The sequence below is a fragment of the Nicotiana attenuata genome, chromosome 4, assembly GCF_001879085.1.
Source record: "Nicotiana attenuata strain UT chromosome 4, NIATTr2, whole genome shotgun sequence".
NCBI lineage: Eukaryota > Viridiplantae > Streptophyta > Magnoliopsida > Solanales > Solanaceae > Nicotiana > Nicotiana attenuata.
The window spans coordinates 3089544-3105056 of NC_031992.1; the positions used below are offsets into that span (position 1 = coordinate 3089544).

The window sequence follows — 15513 nt, forward strand, 5'->3', positions numbered from 1 at the left end:
TACGCGATATGCGCGCCGGTAGCGCGCCCTTAGCGCGGCCGCGCTAATTTTGAGGCAGTGTGACTGCCGTTTAGTGCGGTCATTAGCGCGGGCAAGCCTCCAGTAGCACGGGCGCGCTAGTGGGGGGTCGTTTTAAAGCTATATTTCGTCCCCCACACCCCCAAAACATAAAAACTTGCTCTAGAAAGTAAAGCTCTCAAAAACCTAACTCCTTAAGGGTCCCTCCACCACCCAAGGTAAGTTCTAATGGTGATTCTAAGTTAATTTCAATTTTCCAACATCTTATTAACATGGGTAAACCCTCCATATCATTAGATATTCGATTGGGACATCATTGTTGAGGGAAGGAAGCCTAGAACTCGAATTCAAGAAGATTGAACGTCAAAAAGGTAATATCTTCACCCTCTAATTGATTCTATCATTGGATTGATGATTGTAGACTACAAGATAATGAGATATGAGTTGATGGGTTTGATAGAAAAGCATGAACAATTATAGGTTTGACTTGTTGATTGTTGATTATTGGTTAAGGGTGTTATTTACCTTATGGGTGATAAAGAATGATGTTGATTATAACTATTTGAGACTTTAGAATTTATCTAGGAGCAAGGGAATGAGTTATTGGGTGTATAGACACCATTAATAAGGACTATGAAGCTTTATGTCACCAAGTGTTTGAGAAAATGCTTAAGTGACCAAAACATGAGAATTATTGCTAATATGGAATCCCTTTGACTTGTAATGATATAGATTAAAGTTGAAAGGGGTGGCGAATGTTGTATTACGCTCAAGAGCAGGAAGTTAAGGTATGTGAAGCTAACTCTCTATGTTTGGGAATGTTAATGATTCTCCCTATACTACGTTTCTTTTACGACGTATCAATTGCCTCAGAAATATAGTTAAGCCTAGTTCCTTGAATAGTTGTAGAACTTCTATTATCCAGCTTCATAACTCGTTCATGACTTTCATTCTGAACGTTGTGAGCTCAGTTCGTATTCAATATAGACTTGGGTTTGATGTCCCTATGTCTGAATGTAGCTTACTCAGCATGTCATAAACAGCTGAAGTTTCAGTATTCATAACCAGTTCAAGAATACATGTCTCATTCTAGTCCTATTCAGTATTCCAGTATTATGTAACTCAGTATGATCCAGTATTCCAGTATCATGTAACTCAATGTGATTCAGAATTTCACTATCATATATTGCAGTATGATTCTCAGTTCCTGATTTTAAATCCTTGAATGTTGAACACCTGTATTTGGGCCTGAGGCCGTAGTTTATATGCTTTATGCATACTTGGGCCTGAGGCTGTAGTTTATGCTTTATGCATGTTTGGGCCTGAGGCCATAGTTTATGCTTTATGCATTTTTGGGCCTGAGGCCGTAGTTATGTATATATATACTTAGGCCTGAGGCCGTAGCTTGTGCACATATATATTGGGCCCGAGGCCGTAGCTTGTGCACATATATATTGGGCCCGAGGCCGTAGCTTATTCAGATAAACAGGTTGTTCATCATTCAGAAGAGGGAGTATTCATATCCTTACTTCCTTTATTCAGTTCAGTTATCAGTTATCAGTTATCTGTTCAGTTATCAGTTCAGTTATCAGTTATCAGTTATCTTTTCGGTTATCAGTTCTCACTTCAGTTTCAGTTTCAATAGTTATCATTTCAGTTATCAGCTTAGTTTCAGTTTCAGCATTTATAATTCTTTCTTTCAGTTGCTTTACATACCAGTACAATTCAAATGTACTGACGTCCCTTTTGCCCGGGGCCTGCATATCACAATGCAGGTAATAATTTACAGGTTGATGATTCAGAGCGCTAGGATTCTCGTACCAGCTATTTGGTGATCCCCAGTTATTTTGGGGCATTATCATTACCTTACAGTCCTCAGTATTTTCAGACAGTCACTGTTTCAGTATTTCATTAGAGGCTTTATAGACTAGAGTAACGGTTAGATAGAGTCTCAGGCTTTCCATGTTAAGCAATGTTGTCTACATATATGTTTCAGACTTGTTTTAGTATTTCCGCGCTTTGATTTATATCATCCAGACTTTCAGTATATCAACATGTGTTAGTTTATCTTCCGCATTTAGTATGTTATGATATCACATGTTGATTCAGCCAGCCAGTTGGTTCACTCGGTCACATGTAGTCAGGCACCGAGTGCTGTGTTACGTCCAGGCCCAGGTTCGGGGCGTGACAAAATCCAAGTCTATATTGAATACGAACTGAGCTCACAACGTTCAGAATGAAAGTCATGAACGAGTTATGAAGCTGGATAATAGAAGTTCTACAACTATTCAAGGAACTAGGCTTAACTATATTTCTGAGGCAATTGATACGTAAAAGAAATGTAGTGTAGGGAGAATCATTAACATTCCCAAACATAGAGAGTTAGCTTCACATACCTTAACTTCCTGCTCTTGAGCGTAATACAACATTCGCCACCCCTTTCAACTTTAATCTATATCAATACAAGTCAAAGGGATTCCATATTAGCAATAATTCTCATGTTTTGGTCACTTAAGCATTTTCTCAAACACTTGGTGACATAAAGCTTCATAGTCCTTATTAATGGTGTCTCTACACCCAATAACTCATTCCCTTGCTCCTATATAAATTCTAAAGTCTCAAATGGTTATAATCAACATCATTCTTTATCACCCATAAGGTAAACAACACCCTTAACCAATAATCAACAATCAACAAGTCAAACCTATAATTGTTCATGCTTTTCTATCAAACCCATCAACTCATATCTCATGAACTTGTAGTCTACAATCATTAATCCAATGATAGAATCAATTAGAGGGTGAAGATATTACCTTTTTGACGTTCAATCTTCTTGAATTCGAGTTCTAGGCTTCCTTCCCTCAACAATGGTGTCCCAATCGAATATCTAATGATATGGAGGATTTACCCATGTTAATAAGATAATGGAAAATTGAAATTAACTTAGAATCACCATTAGAACTTACCTTGGGTGGTGGAGGGACCCTTAAGGAGTTAGTTTTTTGAGAGCTTTACTTTCTAGAGCAAGTTTTTATATTTTGGGGGTGTGAGGGACGAAATATAGCTTTAAAACGACCCCCCACTAGCGCGCCCGCACTACTGGAGGCTTGCTTGCACTAATGAACGCGCTAAACGGCAGTCACACTGCCTCAAAATTAGCACGGCCGCGCTAAGGGCGCGCTACCGGCGCGCATATCGCGTACTGTTATGTAAAACACGCATAATTTTTTGTACAAGATCCGTTCGGGCTCCATAATATATCGTTGAAAAGCTATTTCAAAGGCCTACAACTTTCATGCTTTGAGATTTCCAGAATTCCTTACACATTTTCACTAAGCACTGATGGAATACAGACCTTCTGCAAACTTAGTCGATTTTGTCAAATCTTATGCACCTCACTTTCCATCTTGATTTTGAAACAACTATTTTCACCCATAATCATCTCGATGAGACTTCACATGCTCAAAATATAACCTTACTACTCCTTTAACTCATTCATACCTAAGTCGAATTTACAGGGTGTTACAGGACCAAATTCTATTTACCCATTCACTCCCGAGCCCGGATATATGATTGGATTTGGAATCCGACCTCAATTCGAGGTCTATATCCCCAATTTGCCAAATCCCTAGTTTCTAACCCAAAAAACCCCAATTCTTCCATGAACACTCTAGATTTTAGGTTGAAAATTCATGAAATGTAATGGTAATTGAAAGAAAGTGGTTTAGAATCACTTACCAACACTTTGGGAAGAAAGTAGCTTGGGAGAATCACCTCTAGGCCGTCTAGCTTTTGAAAATTTGAAAGAATAGCTTAAGTCCCATAATGGGATTGTTTTATCACTGGGCATTAGTGTTCATCGCGTTCGCGTGAACACTGACGCGTTCGCGAAGAGCTGCGCCTTAATGGCTTACGTGATCGCGAGAGGCTACACGCGTTCGGAAGGTGTAGCCCCCCTGACCTTCGCGTTCGCGGGACCAGACCACGTTCGCATAGTGTAACCTCAAGTTCCCCAGCCCAGCCCAGCCCGTCTACTGCTACACATTCGCATAGGTTCGACGCGTTTGCGAAGGATAGTCACCCCACTGCTCCGCGTTCGCGTCCGTGCCTCGCGTTCGCGTAGTGTATTTTTCCCCCAGTCCCAATTTCCCTTTCGTTATAACATAGAAGTCTACACCAGACACCAGCTGAAGCAAAGCACCAGATTTTCTAAGTTCGAATCACTCCGTAGCCTATCCGAAACTCACCCGAGCCCTCCAGGCTCCAATCCAAACATGCACACAAGTCCTAAAACATCATACGAACTTGCTCGCACGATCAAATCGTCAAAATAACACCTAGAGCTACGAATATAGCACCAAATCAAATGGAATTCTCAAGAACACTTTAAAATTTCTATCTTCTCAACCGGACGTCCACGTCAAACCAACTCCGTTTCTCACCAAATTTCACAGGTAAGTTATAAATATTATATTGGACCTGTACCGGGCTCCGGAACCAAAATATGGACCCGGTACCAACAAGGCCAAACATCAATCAATTCTTTAAAACTATTAGATTGTTAGACTTTTAATTTCCAACAAAAATTCATAACTCGAGCTAGGGACCTCGGAATTCGATTCCGGACATACGCTCATGTCCCATATTTCATTACGGATCCATTGGGACCGTTAAAATACGTGTCCGGATCCATTTACTCAAAACGTTCACTGAAGTCAACTAAAATTAACTTTTAAGGCATAAATTCTTATTTTTATCAACTGTCAACATAAAAACTTTACGGAAATACGTCCGGACTGTACGCGCAAATCGAAGAGGGTAAAAATTAGCTATTTAAGGTTTAAGAGCGCAAAATCGAGTTCTAAAACTTACTGATCGAGTTGCAAACAAAAATAAAATGGACGATTGAGATTTAAGAACTCGAATCGTTTCTTGCTTAACAAATGAACGTGGTATTTGTTTAATTGGCTGACTTCCATGTGACAATTGAGAAACCATTAATGTTATTCTTTTAGTGAGTTGCCCACAAATTGAAATAGGTGCACTAATGTTGGATATCTGGAATCGTTATTGGTTTAAGAAAATGAAAACCTCAAAATTGCTCATTTGGTTAATTTCTCATGTGGGGATTGAGCCAAAGGTAAATTCCAGATTTGAATTTTATGTGTACGAGTTCTTAATTTTATTATAGCCAATTAATTTAATAAGTTCAAAATATATTTATTCTTTTAATGATTTTTTTAGCATATATATAAAGTTTCAGCCGAAGCTTTTGGATTGAGACAAACCCATAAGAGACACACTGCATTCGCCCCTGATCGATTGATTCTCCTCTTTCTTAGTGAGTTTCTAACCAAATTTAAAATGGGTTCTTATTGGAACTGGGATCAAATTCTGGCTTAAGAAAATGAACATACCTCATATAGAATTAAATAAAAGTTATGTCAAACTTGATTCCCAAGTGGGGATTAAGCAACCATTGGTTTTCCCCTTTGTATCCGAGTTGCCAAAAAATTAAAATAGGTGATTATTGGAACTGGGATCATATTCTATCTTAAGAAAAATGAATATGCCTCATAAAACAAGAATTAAATAAAAATGTGATCGACAAACAACTCCTTTTTCAATATTGTTACTCTATATAATCATTGGTCCTAAGATTACCAAACTTGCTAACAAACATATGATTAGATTCCAATAACAACTATTCCTACTGTCTTTTTCCCTCTTGTCTACCCTTTAAATACTCATTGTATACAGTTCCTTTGCTCTCACATTCAAAATTAGCTAAGAACCAAAGTCTTAGCTAGATTAAGCTCAAAGAAATATAGGCTAGGCTTTCAAATCTTTGACAATTATAATGGCATTACAAAAATTTCTTGTTGCTTTTGCAATTGGTTTTGTGCTATTTTCATGTGTGAATGCCCTAAGCTCCAATTACTATGATAAAACATGTCCAGATGCTGAGTCAACCATCACTCAAGTTGTAAGAAAAGCTATGTGGAATGACAAAACAGTTCCAGCTGCTCTTTTAAGGATGCATTTCCATGATTGTTTTGTCAGGGTAAATTACTTCTACTCTTATACATCGTTATGTAAGTTATATATATTGATATTGTAAAATTCTAGACGATGATCGCAATCTAACATGTAATATATAGCATGTTCGTCACCATTTTTATCTGGTTACTAAATAACGTTTATCATAGATATCCACTTGTTGCGTGAGATGAGCTTAAATGGCGCAACATAATCATTTTCATATTAGCTGATCCTAACTTGAGTTTGGGTTACGTTGTAGCATCATATATAGTTTTTATTATTATGTTGTTTTAGTACGATTTACCAATAATTATTTTACAGGTGATCTGATTGTATAATATTTTTTACACTGTCAGTATATATAACTTAAACAAAATAGCAAAAACACGCACTTTCTTTTATTATGCTCATTTTTATGGTGTAATTTTAAGCATGCTTACTATGGTGGTTATTTTTTGGAAGGGTTGTGATGGCTCTGTGCTGCTGAATTCTACGAAAAACAACCAAGCAGAGAAAGATGGACCTCCTAATATTTCACTACATGCATTCTATGTTATTGACGTTGCTAAGAAACAAATCGAAAATATGTGCCCTGGAGTTGTCTCATGTGCTGATATTTTAGCTCTTGCAGCTAGAGATGCTGTTAAACTTGTGAGTACACTACAACCAAAACTTCATCCTAATTATTTATTTTCAAAATATGTAGACTAAGGGTGTGTTTGGTATAACGGAAAATGTTTGCCGTGGAAAATGTTTTCCAAGAAAATGTTTTCTTGGAAAACAAGTAGTAATCTTATTCATTTTCCGGTGTTTGGTACGCAAATTAAGAAAAATGACTTCTCAAGAGTATTGATAAATAATTTAGATATAATAAACATGAAGTCATAAACTTTCAAACCAACAACCTTCTAAATCCACAAATTTCATAAACTTTCGAGTGGGGGTAGGGGGGAGGGTGGGGGTGGGTTGTGCAGAAAAACGAAAAAACAGAAATTTGAAATTGCACAAAAAAAAAAAAAAAAAGGTTAAAATTTTTTTTTGTGGGAAGGGGGTGGGTGTGGGGTGGGGTGGGGTGGAGGGATAGTAGGGTGGGTGGTAACAGAAAAACTGAAATTTAAAAAAAAAGTCTTTTTTGGAGAGGGGGGTGGGTTGGTGAGGGTGGAGAATGTTGAGTTGTTTTGGAAAATATTTTCCCTTCTCTTGATAAGGAAAACATTTTCCTCCAATTGGAGGAAAATGAGTTGATAAGGAAAATGTTTTCCAAAACATTTAAGCCAACCAAACATAGAAAAATTGGAAAATATTTTCCGAAAAATATTTTCCTTCATACCAAACACACCCTAAATGTTCATATTGAAGTGAATTATATGTTTGAATTTAGAGCTAGGTTTTCAAGAGTCAAGAGTATTAAATTGAATTTATTTATTGGTTTTAGTCTGGAGGACCTACTTGGGAAGTTCCAAAAGGTAGAAAAGATGGACGAATTTCTAAGGCCAGTGAAACGCAACAATTACCTGCTCCAAATTCCAATATTTCTCAATTGCAACAAAGCTTCTCTCAGAGAGGTCTTACTTTAGATGATTTGGTTGCACTTTCAGGTAAACACACTTTATCTGAAAAAGAAAAAAAAAATATGGATTTAAGTTATATACATATAGAAGTATAAAGAAATTATATATATGTAATTAGTGAAATTTAATTTTTTAGCAAGTTAATTATAATTTATTCTAGGTTAAAATCAGCTCATATAACATAAAGTTACTTGCTAGTACATTTTACATGACTTGATTATGTAAATATTTTTTTATTACCATTAGTTCATATGAAAGAATATAAATCTCTTCTAGGTTAGGTGGACCTAATTTTTAATGAATTTAATTTACTTACAATGGCGATATAATAAAATTCTGATGAGTGTCATCTCTTTCGATCTGGCTCAAATACCTATTTAAGGTACTTTCTGAAAGCGGAAAGGTGAAAAGAACCCTATTTAGGGAGTGCAATAGAGAACCTGAGATCCGATGCGAACAATCAGTCGAAGGAGCGGAGCTTAGAGCCTTTACTTTATGTAATGTGCACTCACTCTAACGGCGTACCTTTTGCATGTGCTATTTCATCATAGGCTGTCGGAACTTGCTTCTTAGCGCTACGTGGGAAGAGAATTTCTCTATTCAGCCCCCCCGACTTCAATTACAAACTCTTACTTCTCGGTCTAATAGCCCGTTTGGCCAAGCTGCAAAAATTAGCTTATTTTGAGAAGTGCTTTTCTCAAAAGTACTTTTGGTGAGAAGCAGTTTGTGTTTGGCTAATTAGTTTGAAAAGCACTTCTGAGCAGCAATTAGTGTTTGGCCAAGCTTTAAAAAACTCAAAAGCTTGGCCAAACATATCAATTTTTGGCCAAAAGTGTTTTTGGCAAAAAAAAAAAAAGTACTTTTGGCCAAAAAGAAGCTTGGCCAAACAGGCTATAACTTGGACTAACATGCACCATTACTGTAATTTAACTTATTAACTATAGCAAGTTCAGGGTTACTTATCATTTATTTTAGATTACTAATCATTATTTATTAAATATAGTTATGAACAAATTGTTTTACAAGTGGTCTAACAAAAATATTTTTACATTATCGGTGCATTGATTTTTTAACCTTTTTTTTTTTTGTTTTACGTTCAGGAGGACACACTCTAGGATTCTCTCATTGTTCATCATTTCAAAACAGAATCCACAAATTCGATAAGAAAAACGACGTTGACCCAACATTAGAAGCATCATTTGCAGCTAAGTTAAAGAAATTATGTCCCATTAAAAACACAGTGAAAAATGCAGGCTCTACCTTAGATTCTACGACATTTTTATTCGACAACGTATATTACAAGTTATTATTGCAGAAGAAGGGCCTTTTTTCTTCAGATTCTACTTTGCTCACCAATTCAAGAACCAAAAATTTAGTTTCAACTTTTGCCAATTCTCAAAATGAGTTTTTTAAAGCTTTTGCTAATTCAATGATTAAAATGAGTAGTATTAGTGGTTCTGGACAAGAAATAAGGCGTGACTGCAGATTTGTTAATTAGGTGATGAAATGGAAATAATTTCACGGGCTTTCTGTATTGTAATTCCTCTTTTGATTTGTTTTGAATTGTATTTTCTTGTTATTATTCTTTTTTGGGATTAATAGTTTTTTAAGAATAAAAAGCGAACGCTTGAAGTCTGTGTTTGTAAAGTTTGAGAGGAATTTGTGAGTGTATTTATTTGAGTATTGGATTCTTGTATAGTTGTATCCTTATTGAATTGTAATATGCAGCTTGTGGAAATAAATTCCGATTTCTTTATTTGATTTCATCTGATATATACTTTTGAGACTGTGTATATCCTGAATAGAACATTAAAAAATTTGGTAGTGAAAGACCAATATTTTTTTTTAATCAATTTTAGTGTCCTAACTAAAGTTATTGACAATGATTTAAGTTATATACTGAACTTCTTCAACTCTCACCCAAACATCAAGGCTATCTCCCTAGTAAAAAATGAGGTAAATTTCACAAGTATTCATTTCGGTCCTTGTAATTAGGGGTGTACATGGACCAGGTTAGTTTGGGTTTTATTAATATATCTGTTTGGATTGGTCCGATTTTGTCGGATTTTTCGGGTTTTCGGTTTTTCGGTTTTTTTTGTTACATGAATATTATTTTAATCTTCCTTTATTAAAGTTATAGATAAAGTTTTGAAGTGAAAATATATTTTACTAAACATAAAAAAAAAATAACAAACATATGATCTACTAAAGTGTTCTTATGGGAGAACTATTTTTAGTAACGCATAATTAATAGTATATTTTCTTAATCATCTACCAGTAATTTTTGGTTGATGTACGCTTTCAAGGTTAACCGAATTTATAATTAAACATAAAAATCAATATGATGCCTAAATAATGATATGTTCTAATTTTAGATTATCGAAATACCACTTCAAATTCGAAAAAGATATATGAAATTTTGACATATGAATATGAAAGAACAAGGAGATCATGAACGCATTTTAATAACACATTAGTAATAAGAAAGTAATACATTTAAAGAAAATAAAAATGAATGCACTTTATAGTTCTATTAAATATTATGTCTCATGAGAAGATCTCAAATATTTCTAGACATCTTTTAAACAAAATTCTATATAAAGTCTTAAAAGTATATAAAAAAATTATATATTTATATGTCGGTTTGGTTCGGATTTTTTTACTCAATACCAAACCTAGTCAGGTTTTTTAATCGGTTTGGTTTGACTTTTCAGTTTGGTACGGTTTTCCGGTTCGATTTGTACACCCCTACTTGTAATTGAACATATTCGGGAGCGCTATTTTTAGTAAAAGCTGTGAAACATCTTCCGAATGATATAAATTGGGTTCACTTCCCACAAAATCTTGGTTTAAATCTTTGCATGATTACTTATAAAGAATGGAGCATAAACATATACATTTTTATTATAAGAAGTGAACACAAAAAAAAAAGAAACTAAAAATTACTCCAATTATTTTCAATCATTTAAAAAACATATGCCTCTTAAATCAAATTAGTCAAACTCCTCAATTTATTGGGCTTCGAGTAGAGGGCAAAGTGCAGCAATAGTCACTTTTAAGCTCACTGTTTGAAATATATTCATAATTTACAATGTATTTAAAGATTAACTAATTCACCCAAACTTCAGAATTAAGTATCCCTAATTTAGAAATTCAAGACTTGTTGTCCAGAATTTTTGTGCTGCTAATTTGAAATTCAGGACTAAGTGTCTTGAATTTCTGAACTACTAATTTAAAATTCAGGACATAAGATTTGAACTTCTGGACATGTCACAACCCGGATTTCCCACCGTCGGGACCGTGATGGCGCCTAACATCGCACTCGCTAGGCAAGCCAACGTTAGAGTTCTATTCACCTTTTTCCTTTACATTTTATAAGTTAAAATTTAACAAAAACTAAATCAAACTGAAATAAATGCGGAAGTACATAATTAACCGGTTATCAACATACTATTAACTATACAGAAACTGTTACCACCCAGAAATTGGTGTCACAATCCACGAACATGCTACGAATTACTACAAATACTGGTCTGAAGAAATTACATCGGTCTCGAAAGAAAAGAAAATAGGAAAATAGAAACATAGGAGGAGACGCCAGGGCCTGCGGACGCCAGCAGGACTACGTTGGGTCTCTTAGATGAAGTATCTGCAACCGACCTCTCGATCAGCCACTACCAGCTCCGAAATTGTAATGACCTGACCGGTCGTTTTGAGCATTTGCATTTCGCTCGTCGGTTCTCGGGCATGACTAGCCTCGTATGATGTATTATGACTTATGTAAATCGTCGGTTTTGGTTTTCAGGTGGAACAGAACAGATATGGAAGAATGGTTCTCAGCTTAAGGCTTAATATTTGAGAGGTTTGACCAAGTCTTTGACTTTTAGTGCTCGATCTCGGATTTGAATTGTTATGATTGGATTAGCTTCGTTGGGTGATTTGGGACTTAGGACCGTGTTCAGAATGCATTTTGGAGGTCCGTGGTAAATTTAGGCTTGAAATGGCTAAAAACAGAAATTTAAGTTTGGAAGTTTGACCGAGGGGTTGACTTTTTGATATCGGGATCAAAATCCGATTTCGGAAATTGGAATAGCTCCATTATGTCATTTACGACTTGTGTGCAAAATTTGGGGACAATCGGTCTTGATTTGATAGGTTTCGGCGGTGTTTGTGGAATTTGAAAGTTTCTAAGTTCTTAAGCTTGAATCCGAAGTTGATTTGGTGTATTGGTGTTGTTTTGAGTGATTCGAAGGCTCGACCAAGTTTGAATGATGTTATGGGATAGGTTGGCATGTTTGGTTGAGGTCCCGAGGGCCTGGGTGTATTTTGGGTAAGTTTTGAGCGAGTACGGACATTCCGGAGCTTAGAAAATGGATCTGAGGCTTAGGTCATCGCTGGGGGCACAAGTCTTACCGCTGAGGCAGAAGTTTTTCTGCGGTCCGCGGTGGGATTACCGCTGGAGCGGAAAATGGACCGCGGTCCGCGGTGAAGAACAATCCGCAGGTCGTTGGTCCAACTTTGGAAGCCTATATCTTTTAATCAACAAGGAATTTTGAGATGATTCAAAAACGAAAGTTGTAGCCCTTCGTTTCTAGTTTTCAGAAAGCTAAAGAAATCATAATTTGGACATTTGTAGCGAAAGTTATGACCAAAATACTAAAGCCTATCACTGCTGTCAACATCCAGCGCGGTCAGCGGTGGATTTACCGCGGTCATTGGTGCTCCACCGCGGTCAGCGGTGATTTTTCGCGGCCGCGGTGGGGGGAAATCTGGAAGGTACATTATAAATACGAATTTTGGGGTTTTATTTCATATTTGGACCTAAGGAGCTCGGTTTATGGCGATTTTCCGAAGGTTTTTCAAGAAATTCATCGGGGTAAGTGATTCTAACTCAATTTTGGCTAAAATACATGATTATAACGTTGGATTCATCATTTGAGTAGAGATTTTTGGATGTAAATTTGGGAAAAATTGTGGAACTTCATAAAAAGAATTTTTGGGATTTGAAAGCCGGTTCGAAGTCGGAATTGAGTGAAACTAGTATGGATAGTCTCGTAATTGAATGGGTTATCGGATTTTGAGACTTTGGTCAGATTCCAAGACGTGGGCCCGGGGGCCGGGTTTGAGCACTTTCGGGATTCTTGAGTTAATTTGATATTTTCGCATGGGCTTGTTCCTTTAGCGTATATTGATGATAATATACTAATTTTTGGTTAGATTTGGAGCATTTGGAGGCCGATTCGAGAGGCAAAGGCATCGCAGGCTAGAGTTTGGACCAGTTTGAGGTAAGTAATGATTGTAAATGTTGTCCTGAGGGTATGAAACCCCGGAATTCACATCGTTGTGTTATTATGAGGTGACGCACACGCTAGGTGACGAGCGTGGGATCGTGCACTGTTGGGGATTGTGACTTAGTCCGTCCTATATGACTGTTTAATTGCGTATTTGATTGAAAACCGCTTGCTATTATCATGTTTTGGACTGAATGCCATATTTGGGCTTCGTGCCAGGATTTTTACTGCTATTCCTCACTATTTTGACTTAGTATTTGTAATCAGTCTTGCTATACTCTACTGTTTTTCACAACTCAGCCATCTTTACTCGTTTTTGGTATTTTAAATATTACTTTGGGCTGAGCATCATGTTTTACTGTTGCCCGAGTGGCTTGTGAGATTCTGACTGATTAAGGCCGAGGGCCTGTGTTGTGAGGATACTATGGGATCGGGCTGCACACCGCAGCTGTGGTACCGTTTGTGATTTATATGAGGCCGAGAGCCTGTTGATTTTGCCACGAGATTGCTTATTATTGCGCTTGGGCCGTAAGGGGCCCTCCCGGAGTCTGTACACCCCCAGTGAGCGTGGGTACCCAGTTTGTGATGTGATATAGGCCGAGGGGCTGATGTTGTTCCATGTTGTTGCCCGGGGGGCTGATACGAGTGATTGTGAGATAGCCCGAGGGTGTCACAACCCGGATTTTCCACCATCGGGAGTCGTGATGGCGCCTACTGTTGGAGCTAGGCAAACCAAACATTTAAACATTTTCGGATAACAACATAACAATAATAAAATACCGAGCCTTTAAATAAATGCGGAAGTCTTTTAAAACATAAATAACTGAAAATCCAAAATGCAGTAGTCTAATATTTCACTACCCAAGACTGGAGTCGCTATCTCACGAACTACTAAAGAGTGCTGCAAACAAGTCTGAATAGAAGAATACATAATGTCTTTTTCGGTACAATGAAAACAAACAGAAAATATGGAAAGGGACTTCGGCCTGCGAACGCCAGCTAAGCTACCTCGTAAGTCCCTAGATTGAAGAGGGCTCCCGATCAACTACTGTTGTGGTCCAAGAGCTGCTCCGGTAGCGTAATCTGTGCAAAAAGCACAGAAGTGTAGCATCAGCACAACTGAGCCCATGTGCTGGTAAGTGCCTGGCCTAACCCCGGCGAAGTAGTGACGAGGCTAGACAGGACTATCAAACAAACCTGTACAGATATATGTAATAGAAGGAAAATATACAGAACTTAAACAGCTAAGAGGGAGGGGAGCATGCTATGGGGGAGTAGCAGTTCAGATATAAAGTCAACAGATAGGGAAATGAAACTGTACAATAGCAACTATTAAGGAGAGCAAGATAATCAACAATTTAAAATACAAACTCAATAAATGAGGAATGAAACGGTACAACTACAATAGCCAACGAGAGTAATAATCAAAACATGGCACGGTATGTCCCTTCGTGCATTAATAATCAAAACATGGCACGGAATGTTCCTTCGTGCATTAATAAGCAAAACATGGCACGGAATGTTCCTTCGTGCAATAATAATCAAAACATGGCACGGAATGTTCCTTCGTGCATTAATAATCAAAACATGGCACGGAATGTTCCCCCGTGCAATAACAATCAAAACATGGCACGGAATGTCCCTTCGTGCAATAATAATCAAAACATGGCACGGAATGTTCCTTCGTGCATTAATAAGCAAAACATGGCACGGAATGTTCCTTCGTGCAATAATAATCAAAACATGGCACGGAATGTCCCTTCGTGCAATAATAATCAAAACATGGCACGGAATGTCCCTTCGTGCAATAATAATCAAAACATGGCACGGAATGTCCCTTCGTGCAATGATAATCAAAACACAAATCGTGCACGGCATCAACCTTCGTGCTTTATCACTCTTCCTCACCCATGCAGCAATCACAACCAATGGGGGCGAAGGGATAGACAAACAGCAATAGAAGTCCCGGCAAGGGAAACACAAGCAAACAGTTAAAACCCGGCAAGGGAGATAATCACAATTCTTTCTCATACTCTTCACATTATATAGAAATCATAAATTCCCCAAGGAAGAATCACAACGAAATCAGAATAACACAATAAGGACTCACGGTCATGCTAGACACCAGTGCATAGATACTCGTCACCATGCCTATACGCCGTACTCGACAGTTAGCAACTAGCAAACAATACTCAAATCCTATTCCCTCAAGCCAGAGTTAGATCAAACACTTACCTCGAATGCTCCAAACTCAACTCAAGCCTCTAGTATAGCTTTACCCCTCGAATTTGGCTCCAACTCAGTAAAATCTATGAAATAATGACTTTACAATATTAATAATAGTTAAACAAACTAAACCCAATGCCTAAATATGAATTTCTAAGCTTTCTTCCCAAAATTCCAAAAATCGACCCGGGCCCGCTTGGTCAAAACCCGATGTTCGAACCAATTCCATGTCACCCATTCCCCCACGAGCCCGAATATACAATTTGTTTTCAAATTCGACCCCAAAACGAGGTCTAAATCAAAGAAAATTGAAAAGCCCTAGTTCTACCCATTCTCCCAATTTACACCTTAAATTACATGATTTG

At 37.3% G+C, this 15513-nt stretch overlaps 1 protein-coding gene across 1 annotated transcript; it reads left to right on the forward strand.

Moving 5' to 3' along the window:
• Positions 5773-9406, forward strand: LOC109224834 (peroxidase 64-like). Its single transcript, XM_019389383.1, has 4 exons — positions 5773-6082; positions 6523-6711; positions 7496-7658; positions 8732-9406. The coding sequence occupies exons 1-4, from the start codon at positions 5879-5881 to the stop codon at positions 9127-9129; spliced, it is 954 nt and encodes a 317-aa protein (XP_019244928.1). The 5' UTR covers positions 5773-5878; the 3' UTR covers positions 9130-9406.